General features: G+C 41.8%; 2 protein-coding genes across 2 annotated transcripts in view; one reads left to right on the top strand and one right to left on the bottom strand.

The window, feature by feature from the left end:
* Window positions 1–1,103: 1,103 nt before the first annotated feature.
* XPA (XPA, DNA damage recognition and repair factor) lies at window positions 1,104–6,187 on the top strand. The gene is made up of 4 exons (XM_019473606.1): window positions 1,104–1,901; window positions 3,536–3,701; window positions 4,373–4,490; window positions 5,957–6,187. Exons 1-4 carry the CDS (start codon window positions 1,849–1,851, stop codon window positions 6,103–6,105), a joined length of 486 nt encoding a protein of 161 aa, XP_019329151.1. The 5' UTR covers window positions 1,104–1,848; the 3' UTR covers window positions 6,106–6,187.
* A 1,466-nt stretch (window positions 6,188–7,653) lies between these two features.
* The window catches only part of NCBP1 (nuclear cap binding protein subunit 1), a 31,253-nt gene continuing 21,651 nt past the window's right edge, over window positions 7,654–17,255 (bottom strand). The window contains exons 17-21 of the mRNA XM_019473605.1: window positions 15,023–15,126; window positions 14,237–14,351; window positions 11,540–11,683; window positions 11,014–11,127; window positions 7,654–10,104 (exon numbers count right to left, since the gene is read on the bottom strand). Of these exons, the coding sequence (XP_019329150.1) occupies window positions 9,991–10,104; window positions 11,014–11,127; window positions 11,540–11,683; window positions 14,237–14,351; window positions 15,023–15,126 (591 nt within the window). The 3' untranslated portion in view covers window positions 7,654–9,990. The remainder of the gene's footprint in view (window positions 10,105–11,013; window positions 11,128–11,539; window positions 11,684–14,236; window positions 14,352–15,022; window positions 15,127–17,255) is intronic.

Here is a 17,255-nt window from a genome sequence, read left to right as displayed (position 1 = left end):
TGGACGTGCACGATTTCTGGCGCGTCCGATTCTTTCAGCATTAAAGCGGCTAGCAAATACGCGGTAATTAAAAATGAAGAATTTTAAGCCGCGGAAGTGGGACGCAGTCGGTGCGCTTTGGTATAGCAGTTTTTTTACTTTTTCCCCGATAAAGGTTATTTCCCTATTTCTTTCGGGAATTTGAATTTTAAGACCAAAATAAGTGTAAATCTGCGCGGCTTCGTCGGTTCTGGGAATTTTGAGGTTGATACCGTTTATGCCACGATCAGAGCACTGCTGCAGTGCCAGCTTTTGTCGTTATAAAACGTACTGACGCCAAGTTGCTGATCGTTTGGTGGAGGATTTCGACATATTGGCTTGCGATATCCTCCCTCCAAAAAGCAAATGGAGAAGTAAGGATCCCAAAATAGATTCACTTTCTTCTCTGGGATTGTCTTTGTCTTGCTTTGTTCTGCTCTGAATCAGCTGCAGGGCTGTTGGTGCAGTGTATCTCTTTGTTAGAAATCACCACCAGATTTCATTAAGAGTGTAAACAACTAGCAGTCCTACTTCTCTTGAGGGGCTAACGTTTTAATAATAAATTAAGTAGATCTGGGATGCCTTTGCACTGGGGGTATTTTTGCTGTGTAATTCATAATGTCATTGTCTTAATAAAATGTCTTTATGCTCGGGAGTACTGCCTTAAATGACGAAATGTGATGTAAGAGCATGGCTATGTGAAGTACTGAGCATCCTACTGTCGCTAGTGGGGCTGAATTGGCATAAAATGTCGTCTTTGCTAGATCGAATCTGCTCTAAATGCAAATGCAATTAAAAATGTATGGTGCTGCATGTCAAGCATTAATCTTCTGTTTCAGGTATTGTTAATATTCTGCAGCATTAACCCACTTTCAGCTCGTGAAACTGTATAAAAATGTTAATTTTCTGCTAGAATTACAATGTTACTGTTAAAGGACCGTTCCTTATAGCTGCGTTACCTGAATCGGTGTTTCTCAGTGTCACATGGAACATAAAGCAGATGGCGATGACGCTGGAGGTGATCTGCCCGGCGAAGATGTGGCCAGAAGTCATGGCCGGCACTGGGATGAGTCTGGGCTTGGAGCAGTGCTGAGAGGGCTTGGGGAGAGGATTGTAGTGGAGCTCCATCCCCATTCCACTCCTAGCAGCTCTCTGGCCATCCACCTCCATTTCTGCCGGCTGGAATAGACAAGAGCCTTGCCAACTGCCCCAGGCCTCCGCTGAGCTCGTTTAGGGAGAGGCAGGTGTGGCTGAGCTAGGGAAAAAACTGGAGCAGAGCTGAGAGGACTATGATGCCAGTGCAGCTCCTGTACTGCTTCCTGCTCTAGCCACACTCTTCACACTGCATCCCCTTCTCTGCTTCCTCCTGTTCCTGCCTGCACGTCCTCTGTAAATCAGGACGTATTTTGGAGGGCCAGAAGGGAGGAAACCGTAGGAGGGGATATGAAGCACTTTATGGGGAAATGCGGACAATTTTTTTTTTAACAATGGCTAAGTTGAAACAAATGTGTGCATTTGAATGTTGAAATCCAATACTTAATACAGTGAACCTTCCAGCAAGAACAGGAATATACCAGCAGAGATGGGATTGCATGATAATGGGTTTGAATTTGTACTGTATCTTTCCGGAAAACTTCAATAGAGAAGTAAAACTAGTCTGTAACGAATACTATAAGAACTATAATGTAAATTCTAGTAAAATTGCCTGTAATACCAATTCCAGATGCTTGTTTTTAAAGTGGTAGTTCCTTAAAAAAAAAAAATTTCTTTCCATTAGCACCTGTACTAGAATTTGACTATCTCATCTGTGGAGACTGTGGCAAAGAATTCATGGATTCCTACCTTATGCAGCACTTTGATTGGGCAACATGTGATAATTGCAGGTATTACAAATAATCAGGAGAGGGAAGCTTCATTTTATGTGAAGGTTGCTGGCTGTAATTTAGTTAATTACAATCATTCTGTTCAATTAAAAAGGCTGTCAGCAAAGAGACGTTTTTTCAGTAACTTAGTACCTACTGAAAAAATAAATGGAAGTTGAGTGATAATCTGTATTTTCCATTATGGAAGTGAAGAACAGCAGCATTGTCTCATGAGCCTGTCTTAGGATAGGGGACATCAGTAGATTTTTACATAACATTGTGGAAACACAATGTCTTGAGAGCAGTCAGTGTGTTTGTCAGCATGGAAATTAATGTCTGGTTGCAGACTAGAGCTATTCAAAAAGCTGGTAGAACACAGACTGAAGTAGAGCGGGGATTAGGAGCGTGTTTGCTGTCCTAGTGAATTAACCCAAGTAAAGTTAGTACTTTGGTCAGCACAGGTGGGCTGGAAGCGTGGCAGGCAAAGGGCAGAACGCAGAACCCCCACGGGAGGTTACCGGTTGACCTGCAGGGTGAGCAGGAGTTTGACCTTGAGCGGAAGGCAGTCTATGCACTCTCTTATCTTTAACACAGAAAATGCTCCAAAAGCCATCAAGATAACCAGGGCAATGAAACCAACTCTGAAGCGGCCAACCACCCATAAGTGCAAGAATGAATGGGTGGAGGAGGAAAAAAAAAAAGCTCAGAGCTCGGAGTTTGTTCTGAGAGCTTCCCTGCTTACTACAGGGAGTGGTCAGGGGTGTGCACGTGGTGTAGGCAGTTCACAGTCGTTAGAGGCAAAGTGCTGTCTCTTGAAGGTAAGGTGGGTGGAAAAAGGATGTGGAGAGGGCTCGGAGCCTTAGGAGTGGCTTTCCTTCGGACTAAGTATCTCTTGTAGCTGAATGTTTAGAGACTCCTTGGCGCATTAGGTTTTACTGTGAACTTTGAATTCTAGTAAAGCTGCATTTACAGCAGTACTTCCTTGATGACTGTTGTTAGCACTTAGTGTTCAGCAGATTGTTCCGGCTCAAGCAATTCAAGTTACGCTTCGGTCAGGATTGCGTAAATGCGATTTCTTTTCATTAACTCATAAATGCTGCTGTGGTTACACAGTTTTTCGTTATCTGCCTGGTAAAAGTTAGTCTTTTAAGGTCTTTATTTTACAGTTCCTCTGCTTACTGTCTTGCATTTAGAAACAAGCACTCTGTTGCTAATCAGTTTCTGGGATCTAGAAGCATATGGAGTGTGTATATTCTCAGGTGATCTGACCTGTCTCGCATTACACGTTCTTTCTCTCGACCATGCGTTGGGCTTGTACTTTTGTCCTCTTGAATTGCATCTGGGTTAGGTGCAATTATTCATAGTCCTTTTAAGTTTCAGTTACTCCCTCTTGTAAGAAAATAGAAGAAAGCCCTTCTAGAACAACAGGCTTCTCAGTCTATGTTTGCTCAAATGGGAGAATTTTTAAACTTAATTTCTGTAAGCCAATCCTGGAGTTTAGCTAGATTGTTGGAATCCAAAGTTACTTGCATACATAAAAACTGAGAGGATAAGGGCTGCCTGTATTTCAGGAATGTTAGAGGTGATGGGGACTTAGATGTGGTTAGACATGGTTTTGGGGTGCAGCTTTCTCATCATTATTTTACATCTTCCAGAGATGCTGAAGATAAACATAAGCTTATAACAAGGACAGAAGCAAAAGAAGAGTATCTTCTTAAAGACTGTGACTTAGACAAGAGGGAACCAGTTCTCAGATTCATTGTGAAGAAAAACCCTCATAATTCACGGTGGGGTGACATGAAACTTTATTTAAAACTACAGGTATAGAAACTGTTAGCGTATTTCAGACCTCTTTTTACTCTCGTACAACTTTGGTAGCCAAAATGGTGTCACTTCGGTTCTGATTCCTGAATGATTTTGTCAAAGTGAAGTATATTACACATAGCTTGTGTAAATTTTCTTTAAAGAGCTGTGGTCCAAATTCATGAAAACGTCTGTGCTTGAGAGCATTTTAAAGATGTTCGTGGACCACAACCTCAGTGGTTTGCACAATTGCAAGTCGTGAAGTGCATGGCCTTTCAGTGCTACTCTGAAACGCATGGGGCAGTTGCTGTTGTGTGTGGCCCTTTGTCACTGGCCTTGTGTTCACAGCTCTGCCCTCAGAGGCAGCAGGAAAGGCAAGTAGATTTTCCGGGGCTCTTGTCACTTCTTGTTTGCTACTTTTATGGGAATCTTGCTGCTTTAGTGGAATATGCACAAAATTAGAGCTGGATTTTACTTTACTGAGTAAGTTACATCTAGCTGATACTAAAAATCAATGTTGCTTCTTACTGTGAAAGGAATGTTTGCTGGTCAAGAGCAAAGAGACAGGTGTGAGGCAGAGGCAAGATTGGGTTGACTTGTGTATGGGTAGGGAAAAAATTAAATGAGTTAGAATAGTTTATTTTTATCATTTTAGGGGAAAAAGAAACACATTTATGTCCATCCTGTAGGTAATCGAGCGTTCTCTTGAAGTCTGGGGTAGTGAAGAATCATTGCAAGAAGCAAAGGAACTCCGCCGTGACAGCAGAGAGAAGATGAAACAGAAGAAGTTTGATAAGAAGGTTAAAGGTAAAGGGTTAAACTTACATACTGCAGTACCTGAAGTAACGTACAGTTCTGTCTGAATTTGTTTCTGCATCTGATTAAAGTGTTGAGAAAATCCTCGGTGTGACAAAATGGAGGTTTTCAAGAGCTGTGTGGGTAAGCCCGGAGCAGTCTGGTCTGACCTCATAGCTGACTATTTTGGGCGGAGGGTTGGACCGGAGGTCTGAGGTCCCTTCCAACCTGAATTACCCTGCTGTCCTATGGACATGATTAAAGTGACAGAAATCAATTACGACGGTTCATTATGGTGTTTTAAACTTTTTGGTATGGCCCGGAGTGTGCCATAGTTGGATAGATTGTTCCTGTTACTTCTCCTGACTTGTGGAGAGCATGGATTTTTGTGGCAGTGGGTTATGATTCTGTCATACATCTGCCTTCAGGTGGAGTAACTGTAAATGAGGGTAGAAAATGCCTTTTCCCACTGTTCACAGCATTCCCACCTGCTGTTTTTACTGCTCATTATCCTTGTTTTTTCCTGATAAGTATTTAGGAGAGTATTCAATGGGTAGAACTTATGGAAAATACTTTCAGCACAGACATGCTAGTAATTTTAAAAAAGACTGCATGTTTGTTTCTTTGCAAGAGCTGTGGCATACCGTGACATCTGTGCTGCCATAGCATCCATGCTTCACTTTGGGTCGGCATTGACAGAGGCAGAAAGCGTAAGCTGGTTGTATTGGTATTGTCTGGAGGAGGCAGAACGTGAGACTGAGCAAATAACCCCTGTCTTGACCGTTGGTGTTCAGCGCACAGAAGGACTGGCAGCAAACTGTAGTCAAGATGTCAGAGTTCAGTGCAAGTACAGGCCTTAACGTGACCAAGTTTGCAGCCTGAATGGCTTGGCTCAAAACAGGGCTACATTTTGCTGTTAGGCATGCTTGCCACCCCCTTGCAACATCCGGATAATATCTTGGGGCTCAACTGCCAGCCTGTGCTTTCTTGAAAACCCGCTGACTTCACTGCGGCTGCTGCAGAGGCAACTCACGTTATTGGGCATAAAGCTGAGAGAATGCCAGCTCATTTGGGAGGCTTACTGTGACCTGAATGAAAAGTACTCTTTCTCGGTCATGTAAAACAATGGGGTGTTTTATAAAAACTTTCCCTCTGCATTCCACCTACCCCTTTTAGACACCTTTGAATGGCTTCGTGTAAAAAGGCAGTGGGCAACACGTACATAGTCCAGATGGAAAATCTCCTGTGAGATCTTGTCTCACTGTAGTTCTTATCCTCTAAAATATGCAAACGAGGTGAAGATTGCAAGGCAAGTCAGAGCTTGTTCTTGCAATAGCAGATTCTCACCCAAAATTTGTGGAAGACGGGCAACAAGCAGATCGTCATGTGTAGTCCTCAGAAAGGTGGTTAGCTTGAGTTTTATTAACCATTATTTAAGATTTATTAAAATCTTAAAAATTTCTTACATTTCTCATCAGAACTCCGTCGTGCCGTGAGGAGTAGTTTGTGGAAGAAAGAAGCTAGTATCCATGAACATGAGTATGGACCCGAAGAAAACATTGATGAAGATACATATAAAAAGACCTGTACTGTATGTGGCCATGAATTAACTTATGAGAAGATGTAGTGTTAATCTTTTTTTTTTATTATCTTTTTAATGGTATTTTGTATTAAAGTCAAATAAAAGCTAATTATGAACAAGCTGTTGCTGAATTCTATAAAGAATGATGCTCCTCAGTTGGAAGAAGCTGTTCAGAACAGTAAGCTTTGGCTTTCAAGCTACATCGTAGGATAGGATTTAACATTTTTAACAGTTCAGTGGTACTTTATAGGCCAAAAGACTTCATACGCTGATGAAATGAAGGTGAATTTCCCACTACTTGCCTGCTTCCCTTAGAGGAGGAAGGCACTGTGTTTTGTCTGAACTGTTTGGTTTCCAGTTACTGTCATGGGCAGGCAGAGGGCAACTAGCTGATAAAGCACCTCCTCCGGCAGTTGGAGACTGTCACGAGGCGGGTTCCCTTTCTGCTTGGATTGGGAGGTTCAACTCCATTAAAGGAGAATTCTGGTTGGGAAAGGAGAATTCTTTCTCAAAAGGGAAGCCATGTGCTCCTGGGGAGGTTCTGACATATCTCTACCATGTTTCATAGGAGAGAGTCCTTAAGTGTATCCTCTACTGCTTTTTTTCTACGTTTTGGACCAAAAACCAAGGTGACAGCTTACAATACAACTTCACCCTTACCATTTACAATTTTCTGACAAATATGTATTCTTGGGGGAAGGGGGGGGAAGTAGCATTCCAAGGCAGGTATCTCGAAGTGCGCCAGAATGATGGTCGCTTTCAGTGATTTACTTTGGAAGTTCAAATTTCAAATCTTCAGTTCTTAGAGCTGTTGTAGAATGCTTGAGGAAATGGCTGAAGTGAAGGAACGTGCTCTAGGCATGATCTGCCATTGTAAATCGGGCAGATCCCAGTGAAGACTCTGGAGACTTCTTAGGGGAGCCTGGGCCCCCACAGCCTTCTGTGGCTGTGCAGAACTGAAACATTACAGGAGGAGAGGTGTCTGGGAGGGCAGATGATGGTTCCAGTAATACGCCTTCGCTTCTGCAGCCCTCAGCGACCCACCTTCCCACCAGGCACGCAGGACTCGGGGGCCCTGCGAGGCCTAGGAAAGTGACGTGGGGTTGGCTGGAGGGCAGGAGGCAGGTCCTGGCAGAGCTTTTGGAGGTAGTTCTCCAGGTCATGTTTCTGTGACCTGGTGGTGTCTTGGGTCCCAAAACTCCTCTCTAGGGCACCTGGGTGGTGTGCACTGGCTGCTGAATCACTTACCTGTGGGCAGGCCACAGCAGCCACTCCTCAGCAACCGCCACCGGCCCACCCCTGCCTCACCCCCTGCAGCACCGCCCAGAAGACAGGAGGTGGCAAGGGAGAGGAATTTCGACATCAGCACCCTCTTGGCATCTAGCAGCACGCATATTCACCTCACTTGGCTGCGCAGGTGTGGGAAGCATGTTAGATCAGCCCATAGCTCAAGGAGCTGGTGTGTTAGTCAGGGTACCAGCAACAGAGCAGGGGAAACGGAACTGCTCCAAACCCGACTTCATCTAACACCAGCACAACCCTGCCATGACTGCTTTACTTCAGTGGCCCCAAAACAGGTAGGACAAACACTCCCAGTAGTAACCTCCTTCACCTTCCTTTATTTTTGTCTTTAATTGTGCATTTTTTCCAACCACATCACATTTCTACAGCATCTTTACACTATCCGCCGCCACCTCATGCTTCAGCAGTTCCAAGTTTCTCCAGTTAGATGCTGGTGTCACTATGCAAGCGTCTCGTTCTCTTTCCTACAGATCCAACCAGTTTCCCAGTCAAGTCAGGTGTACGCCACCTACAAAGAGGGGAAGGTTTCCTACAGACTCAAGAAATGTAATCAAAGCCCATGCTTACCATGGAAGTAAAATCAATTTTGAAAGACGTTGCTATTTGGTTTTAAATCATAGGATTACGCTCAGGCATTTGCAACTGGATCCCCAGCACCCGTATTTGCAAGGCTCAGAGGAAGTTACAGGTTTGCAAGTTTTAACTGCGTTATCACTTTTACAGAAGTCACATTTATAGTCAGTCCCCTATTAGTTAATATCAGAACTCTGATACTGATCTGAGCCAGTGAAAAAACTATTAAACCCCAATTAAAACCTCTACAGTATTAAATGTTTCTTAAAAAAAAAAACGCAACCCTATTTTGATTACTCAAGAACATTAACAGAGAAATATTTGAAGCAGAAGTCTGTGCATAACCGACAAAACCCTTGCATAAAGCAAATTTACAACAATTAACAGCATATCCTGAAAGAATGGAGGGATCAGTCAAATCAGAAAGGGCAAGCAGAGAAAGCAGAAGTAACAGATCTAAGTCTATGAGGATATATCGGATTGCTACAGGCCACACACAAACTTACGTCAACACTCAAAGTAGAAAGTTCCGTTTTTTACCCTCCTCTCTTGATCAGGACATCAGTTGGTCAACGTGCAGATGAAATGCATTAATAGGTATAATACTTGAAAGAATAATTGGTACAGGAACAAAATTACTCAAAAGCTCACCACTTTCTAAGCTTAAACTGAATAGCATTGCATATGAAATTCTTTAAACATTCATCTGCAAAATGAAGAAACCATAAACAGCGTGTAAATACACTGCACACTGACGGACCTGAGCACCTAAGGCAGTGCCTTTGCCATTCATCACTGCTTACCGTAATACAGACCACTCTGGTTTGGCGTTTATGTATGTAATGTTATTTGCATAACTCAAAACTAAGGCTACTCTATTTTCAGGATGTGTTTTCCCCGTCTAAGTCTCCTGTGAGATATCACTTAATTTAGCATTAAAATGCTTTCTGAAGACATGGGAGCCATGTGCTGTTGTCGCATTTTAAAGCAAGGGAAGGGCAGCAGATGTGGCCACCGCAAAGCAGTTGTTACTAGGCCAGATGAGGTGAGGGCACTTGGTTCATCCACTGTCACTACCAGAAAGATTTCTGGCATCACTGCAGGCCTGCAGGTCCAGCCCAGCGCAAGCTCGGCAGCCCAACTAGTTACAGGTGGAAATAAAGGAACAAGCTGAACACTGCACTGCCCTCTCCCCTGGCATCTGGGGCTGGAGCTCCCAACACCCAGGTAAGGCTTGCAGTACGGAAGTCAAAAGCTTGTTCCACTCCAACTCTTGCTTACTGTCTCTATTTTCAGTGAAGACTGCTGCCAGGAGCAGTTCATGATTCTTTGACCATCTGCAAAAAGGATTGCATTTTTCAGAAGCTGTCCATGAAGTTCCTCTACTGATTGTTTATAGCTACTGTAATAAGACACTAGACAATACATTTAAAAAACATATTTCAATTGTATTACAACCATGTTCTTCCAAACTGTGAAAATCTAGCTGGCTTGGTAATAAACAAATCCATATGCTCTATACTACTTTGAAAGCTTAACTCAACTGTTTCACATGCCCAAAGTTAAAGACACTTTTCCTGTGCCATACTAGAGAGCTTACCACACTGCACACTGAGAAGGTGCACTCCTTTCATACTCACAAAACACTATGAACAGTTTCTCATTTCTGCAATTCCTTTGATTTAAGGGCCAGGCAGAGGTAACAATTGTTTGGGGGGGGTTTGTTTGTTTTTTTGCCCGATTTTTATTTTTATATAAACAACAGGGGAGAAACAAAAATACTATCATGAAGTCAAGAGTCAAACCAAATTAAAAGACAACGCAAAGAATTCATACTTTACTTCATGTCTATCCCCTATCAGTCGTATCTTGTAAGGCTTGTGATGCTTACACAGTTTGCTGTTGGTTAGAGTACTGTATTGTTTTATGCAGGAGCACATGAAAGCCAGTTTTAGTCAAAAGTTTCTTCTATCCCCATGTCAAGTTTTCCCATTAAAAAAGAAAAAATTAAATTCGTTAAAGTCCTGCAGACAAGACTCCGCCCATGAATAATCCTCAGGCCTGCAGAGCACAGAACTGCTGAAACACGGCCAGTATGTGGTGGTCCAGTTCAGCTGTAAACAGGAGGTTCTCTAGGGTCACCATGTACTGCTGGATTATCTGGTGATGCTGGCAGATAAAAAACAAAAACAAAACACAAACCTTTATTGTTTTCATTTATCTTTATATAAGAACAGGCAGAGAAGCCAAGGCACGTAAGAATCACAGGTCAAATGTTTTCAAAATTGTTAAGCACATCTTCTTTCCACAACACACCAGCCACTGACAAGAAAAGCATAACGCAGATCCACTACTGATTCCAAGCAAAAAGCATGTGCTGTCTGTCTTGAGAAGCACTGTGCTCCCTGTAGCTCTTCACTCCTGGACCCTGAATTGTGTGCAGGATACCATGCAACTGCATGGTGCAGAGATATCCTAGGAGAATCATAATATTTGCTTTCCTCTGAAGCCACATCTACTAGCAGGTTCAGCCCAGGGGAGAATTATACCACCACTCTCATTCTTCAACATATCTTCTGCTCGCACAGGTATGATTTTCTATTACTACCACTTTCATCCAGCCACCTGTGCTTGTTACCCAATTTAATATAGAGCCAAGAATTCGAATATTATTTTTAATAGATATTTCTGCATCTTATTAAAAGGAATTCTGCAATATTTTAATCCGTTTATTTAAAAGACATCTATTTTAGTATTCTTGTTCACTCACAACTTTGCCCTTGCTATAAACACACAGTTAAGAGGAGTTCAGCGAAATTCATAATCACATCTCAGTACCTTTTTGCAGTATGCTCACAGTGTGGGAATTAATCAAGCACCAGTCACTCCACCAGCCTGTGGCAGAAATGTGGCCAGAGCCAGAGCGTTACGACCTAGCCCCACACCTTCAGCCTTCAGAGAAGACATGCTGCTGCCACCTACTGCTACTCCCACGGAGTGCTCAGTTCTCCAGCCACAAAGTTTGTCTATCCAGCATGTCCCTGCCCACAGCCTTCGAAACCGAGAAATGAAACTTACCTGTAGGAAGATCTGTTGCAACCTCTCTATACAGCTCTTGTACCAAGGTGTAAATACATCAATTCCACCAGTTTCACAGCGCACTAAGTGCTCAGTTAACAACATAATGAAACGCTGCAGGAGAGGAAAAAAAACCAAACTTATTCACTCTTGTCAAACGAAAGCAGGATCCTAACCTCAGGTGAGAGGATCTGGGGGACAGAAGCCTTGAACAGCAATGTGAGAACAGTTATTTTGTTTGGCAAATACTGAATTGAGTAAGCAAATAAAAGGCAGTTACCTTCTGGTTGTTCCGGAAACGTATGCTAGCAGAACTCCTCTGCTCCTGAGCACTTGAAACTGAGATCTGCTCAGAAGCAGTCTTTGCAGGGGGATGATCTAGATTGACTCTAACCCATAGTAAACCCATCAACCCCTTCCCATATTCTTATTCCAAGAAGATGCTTGAGATGCAAGTGACACTGAAAGCTTATAAATCCAGTAACTTTAAAACCTGAAAGTGAAGAAAGACTTTGCCCATCATTACCTGGAATATAACAAGGAAGAGATTCTTTTGCTCGCTCTGGGCTGACTCTACTTTCTCCTGCAAACGCTCTATCTGCTCTTCTAGTGGTCCATCTTCCCGATCGCTGCTTCGGTCATCGTCATCATCATCATCATCACTGTCTCGCTGTAAGTGACAACAACACAAGACTAACTAGCAACCTGGCTACCTGTGGATACTGTTAATGCCCTCCCGTTCCACATGCGAAAAGGGCTGCAGAGAAACCGAAGAGCAGCAACTGAAGCTGCTCTGTAGCTTGGTAAGTATTGTATTTTGAAGGACATTTACTTTGAATATAATTCAGGAAAGAGTTTGGGAGGAAAAATGCCAATATGGGAAAGCCCTGGGGGGGAAAAAAAAAAAAAAAAAAAAAAAAAAAAAAAAAAAAAAAAAAAAAAAAAAAAAAAAAAAAAAAAAAAAAAAAAAAAAAAAAAAAAAAAATCAAGGTTTCAGAGAAACCAGAGCAAGCTTAAAGATTTACTAGTCTTTTATTTAGTGGAAACACAATAAAAGGTAATACCCCTGCTGACTTTATTATTACCAGATAATGAACAGCTTTTTAAAAAAGATCCGGCGTAGATTTTTTAAATTGTGTCCACTGCAGCAGGGCAGGCATTCAATGAACAGTTCTGAAATCTCACGGCTCAAAAAAATAAAGCACATTTGTGCAAGAACTCAGATGAATCCAGCTGGTTAGCACAAAAGGAAGACTAGAGACTGTAGCCCGTGGTGTTAAAGTGGGGACTCCCTATATTCATGATCAAAAGGAGTGCTCTCAGACTAGAAAGGTCAGCATGGAAAGCAAACTACTAACTAGGAACATGGCATGTTCTCATTGCCTCAAAAACAAACCAAACAATACAACAACAACAAAAAGCCACAAAATACCCGTAAGTACCAGGCTTGGGAGCTCAGGTAACAAAGTTTTACACAAGACTGCAAGGGATATAGGAGGAAAAGCAGAATCTGATGGATTACGGTACATTCAAATACAGCTACTACTTCAGTCTCACAGGATTGTTTCTATGCAAAAATACCCACAAATTAACAGCTCAAAACTTCAAAAATTTGTAAAAGGAGCATGTGCAACTTGTGACAAATATAGGGCCATGTGTTAACTCACCTACTGCATAGCAAATGAAACTCCAAATCAGAAGATAGTTACAGCTTTGAATCAGCGTAAAAGATAAAAACAACTTACCAGAGCAAGTGAGAATTTAATTTTATTCTCTCTATAGGAACTTGCTTTTTCCCCAGCTACAGAAGTTTCCTGAACTCAAAACGCTAAAGGACCAATAGGACCTAAGAGAAAGCATTTAAGCCTCGGACTCATTCCGTAGTAAGGCAATCCACTTCATGCTGGGGACATCAAAACTTGACGGCTTACTTCCTCTAAAAGTAATGGTCATGCAGCAGAGCAACAGCCTGCAGAACTACTCACTGTTGCATACAAATGTTTCTTCCTGGCACAACACTCATTTAAAGTACTCACTGATAAAGAGCTGCAGCAAGAGACAATTATAGAAATGAAAACACTGGTGTATTTGTTTAGAGACGCCAGAGAAGCTCTTTGCCTCACAGTAAGATCAATGACTGCATCTAGGTCTTCAATAATCACGGGCATTTATTAACTGCTGATCAATGTAGACTGAGGATGCAAGCTACTAGGATGGCTGTTGCTGGGAGTGAAGGAGACAAGATGAAGGGGCTGGGATGAACTGACACTGGCAAACTGCGAGGCATTACTGATCTCTCAACAGAAACTTCTGGAAAAATGACTGACTTGCGCAGGTTTCTTCAAAAACCATCAGCAGCCTCTGTGCCATGTGCCAAATTCTGACATCAACTTTGCCCAAAGTTTTGGAGCTAACTAAGGGTTTTATGCAGGTAATCATGCTCGCAGACTACATACAAACACAGAAATTCTCTCTTGCTCTCTGCAACTCTCAACGCGTTTGTAAACTGACTTCATTCTATCATGACTAAGTATTGCATTCAGCCAAGCTTCCTTAGGCCCCATCTTTTGTAGCTGCCACAGAAGACACTCTCTCACCCCATTTTACTGTCCCACTTGAGACAACAGAACACAACAGCGACTGCTTGCTCATCAGTTTGTTTTATATAGCAACCCAGATCATGCAAAGGTATTCAGAAAAATAAGCTGGAAGAAGAAAGTGACAGATGCCAGTGTCAGAATCCAGCAGCATCCATCAGAAGAACAGTAACAGCCAACTTTTCATTAGCAAATAGCTGTTTCCGTGCACTTCTGCATGGAAGCCACAAGAGTACTCTTTAACAGAACTTACTGTAAATAATTTGTAACTGTTTTTATTGTTATCTAATAAGGTCATTGGAATCCAGATTAGAAGGCAAGTGGAAGACATGCTTGTATTGGAAGAGAAACTTGTGAGACAGAACTTGAACAGAGCAAATACATATGAATTCCCTTAAAGATTTTACTGAATTCTTAGGTTATAGCTACCATTAGAAAGGTGGACTGAGAACATGCATCCAGTTTTTGATGTCTTAGTGCTACAAATGACCACATGTCTGCAGACATGTTTCCTGATAAACATATTTATTCAGTCCTTCCCCAAACCAACTGTGCATCAGTCTGACAGCATGCAGGTTTGTATAACTTAGCTTAAAATAATTAAAAATTATAAACAAATTACTCACTCTTTTGTGCTGCCTGGCCAATCTTGCCTTAGTCTCCTCCAGTTCTTTGTGAATCTTCAAAACATGCTTATTCATCTTACGAATTGTGGAATGTAAGATCTCCCAGATATAAAACCTAGGAAAGAGACAAAGCTCAAAACACTACATTATGCACTACTCCAAGATAGAAAACTAAGTATAGTTTCTTACAGAAAACTGTTATCTGGGGGAATTTAAAAAACTTAGTACCATCTAAGACATCTACTAGAGCAAGCAAATGCTCGCATAGAGGAAAGCATACCTGTAATGTAAGAAAGCTTAACAATCATTTATTTCCTATTTTTTGCAGTACGCTTCCAAACCAGCATTGTATTTCATAGACATACTGCAAGACTACCAACATCAAATCGACTTCTCAGACCAAACACTTCTCCCGTTCTCAATAAGCAATGTGTCAATGGTGGTACAAGTTACATACCTCAACCAAAGACCAGGACCACACTAAGCTAGCAGCTATATAACACACAGCAACAGGCTTTGTCTAGAAATAGTTCCAGTGGTGTTCTGCTTTGGCAGGCTGAGAGACTACTTGAAAAATGACATGCTAGCAACATTCTTGCACTGTCACATAAACATTCATACCCCAACTCAGAAAGAAAAATGCTAAAGTACGTATTTTGTAGAAGGAGCAAAAGCTTAATTGTACCTTTTTCTTCCACTCCTCAGTTTTCATAGATTAAACTATGTACTGGCCACTTAAAATAGTAATTCAGAGACAAATAACAACCCAAGATAAATTCTTGTTACCTAGTAAAATCATGTGCAAGCTCTGAAGAGAAGATCCAGTTTGCTACTGCAGCACAGTCAACAATTTGTGTCCGAATCATCTTGTCCACAAGCACAGCAATCATCTACATTTTGTGAAAGACGTGATAGTCATTCAAAATGAGAAAAGGGGTTGCACACATCTGTGTAAAGTATTCCAGCCTCAGATAAAACCAGACATGGTTTGGTGCAACCCTACATTAGTGATATTACTGGGTAATTTCAAATGCTTTAGGAAGCTGGGTAGTCTAGCCTAAATCTGCCCAAATTAGGGGATCTATATCAATTACATAAATCATTCTGATTTTGTTTAACAAGCTTTTCCACTTCATGTGGAAGTGATGTATCGCTCTTCGTTAACATACATACTTCCATACAAAAGCAAAAAATACAAGCATCGTAGTTGGAAGTGAGGTCTTAGAGACACAAGTCGTAGTATTTGACATTGAAGTACTCAAACCAGAGCATATATACCTGTCAGATCACCATAATGAAGGAGCTACTGTTAGCCTACTCTCCTTGAACTGCAACGGTCTTCAAACGTGACAGTAAAATCTTCTCTACAGGACCTATTCATTTCAGGACAGAGCCAGTGCTGTGTAGTCAATGGAAGTGCTTACTTGCTACAGGCACTGCCATGATTCTGGGGGGGTTGCAAGCAATCTAGCAGGCAACTGCAGAGAGGAGTTACTGACTAAAGCAGTTGCAAGCTGTTCAGAAAAAAGGCTTATCTTAGTTACTCATGTGCTTGAATGCCACAGTATCTAAGAACCACAGCCTGCACTGTATTTATCCTTACAACCACCCATTGTCAAACAAGGAAGTGTAACAAAGCTCCTTTTAAGGAAGGAAAATTAAAATAACTGAATGAATCATACAGAAGACTCAGCACTCAACTTCCAAGTCCCAGGATAGCATCCTATTCTCTATTTGTCTTTCTGTATTGCCAGGAAGAATTTCTGATTACTGAACCTGATCTTCCAAGAAACACAGATCTAGGATTTTGGGAAAACATTTCATCTCAGTGTTGAAGTATCTCTTTATGAAGCCACCACCACAACCTTACTTGCAGGTCCAGGGACTACTGACTCCTATTGTTAAATCACTGTCTGCAACATAGATCAGTCATTAGCACTATATGCCTTGTGAATACTGCTGACAGTCTCAACCAAATCAAAGGATGTTCCCATAGACATGGAAGTAGGGCGAGCGGCATGAAAACAGACTCTGGACAAGTGTCCTGCTGTCCAGGCACCACTTCTTCTGTGTGCCAGGGAGGTTGTGGACTCGGGGCGGGGGGGAAGTGCTTGACCAGAAGCAAAAGACTGAACTGCAATAAATGTGAGAGAGGAAAATTTAAGTTCCATGATCAAGTAGAACAGCAGACCTTCATAACTTTTGCACCTGATATTTTTTAAAGCAATCTTGATTTATTCATAAAAATCTAACATGACTGTTTAGTCTGGGTTTGAAACCTCCATCTCAGTTTGGTCATGCTGGAATACAAAGGAACGAAGAGGATACAGATACTAGACTGCAGTAATGTAATGTCTTCTGATCCAGTTAAATGGCAGTAAAAAGTAGGTCAGACTGTAATCGTCACATTTTCAAGGTCAGTAATTTGGATCGGAAGTTTAATATATTAAAAAAATCCTGCTTTTTCGATGTTTTTACTGTACTTAGAAGAGAGGTGACATCTTGCATAGGTGTCTTCTAGGTGCTCAGTTTTTCCCCTAGGGAATGGACCACATGTCCAGTAGCAGATGCAAGGATTACCCCTTGTTCTCAGTGGCATCGCTTCTGAAAGTCTGGCCTATGCAGCTGTGAGGTATAGTCCCTTTTCAAGCACAATAAAATGCAACACAAACACAACAGTAAGAAATACGTGAAATAATTAATGCAGGCAAATTCAGCTTGATTTCCTTATCGGTTTCTATTTACAGAAGAATGACAGCTGAGGGAGAAGACAACTGCTGTGAAGAAACTGAACAACTGAGACATTTTTCATAGGTCTTTTAGGGTGTTACTTCCTCTGGCTCAAGAATGAACATCATCATGGCACTGTCAGACTGATCTGTTCTGAACAGCCACTGACTGCTGCTCTACTCACTCTGCCCACGCACAACAGTGACTCCAGTATGAGCTTTGTGGAATAACTGTACAGCTTTCACTAGCAACTGAAAAGAAAAAAAAAAAGCCCTAAACCCCCCCAGGT

This window comes from Aptenodytes forsteri, unplaced genomic scaffold (assembly GCF_000699145.1).
Source record: "Aptenodytes forsteri isolate BGI_AS27 unplaced genomic scaffold, ASM69914v1 Scaffold167, whole genome shotgun sequence".
In the NCBI taxonomy this organism is placed as follows: domain Eukaryota; kingdom Metazoa; phylum Chordata; class Aves; order Sphenisciformes; family Spheniscidae; genus Aptenodytes; species Aptenodytes forsteri.
The sequence above is the reverse complement of the archived record's forward strand: the minus strand, read 5'-3'. Positions and strand labels throughout refer to the sequence as shown.

Excerpts from the sequence above, each read along its gene's own strand:
- XPA (XM_019473606.1), top strand. The coding sequence starts at position 1,849 with ATGGATTCCTACCTTATGCAGCACTTTGATTGGGCAACATGTGATAAT. Across the intron at positions 1,902-3,535 it reads GCAACATGTGATAATTGCAG|AGATGCTGAAGATAAACATA; the intron begins GTATTACAAATA and ends TACATCTTCCAG. Across the intron at positions 3,702-4,372 it reads AACTTTATTTAAAACTACAG|GTAATCGAGCGTTCTCTTGA; the intron begins GTATAGAAACTG and ends TCCATCCTGTAG.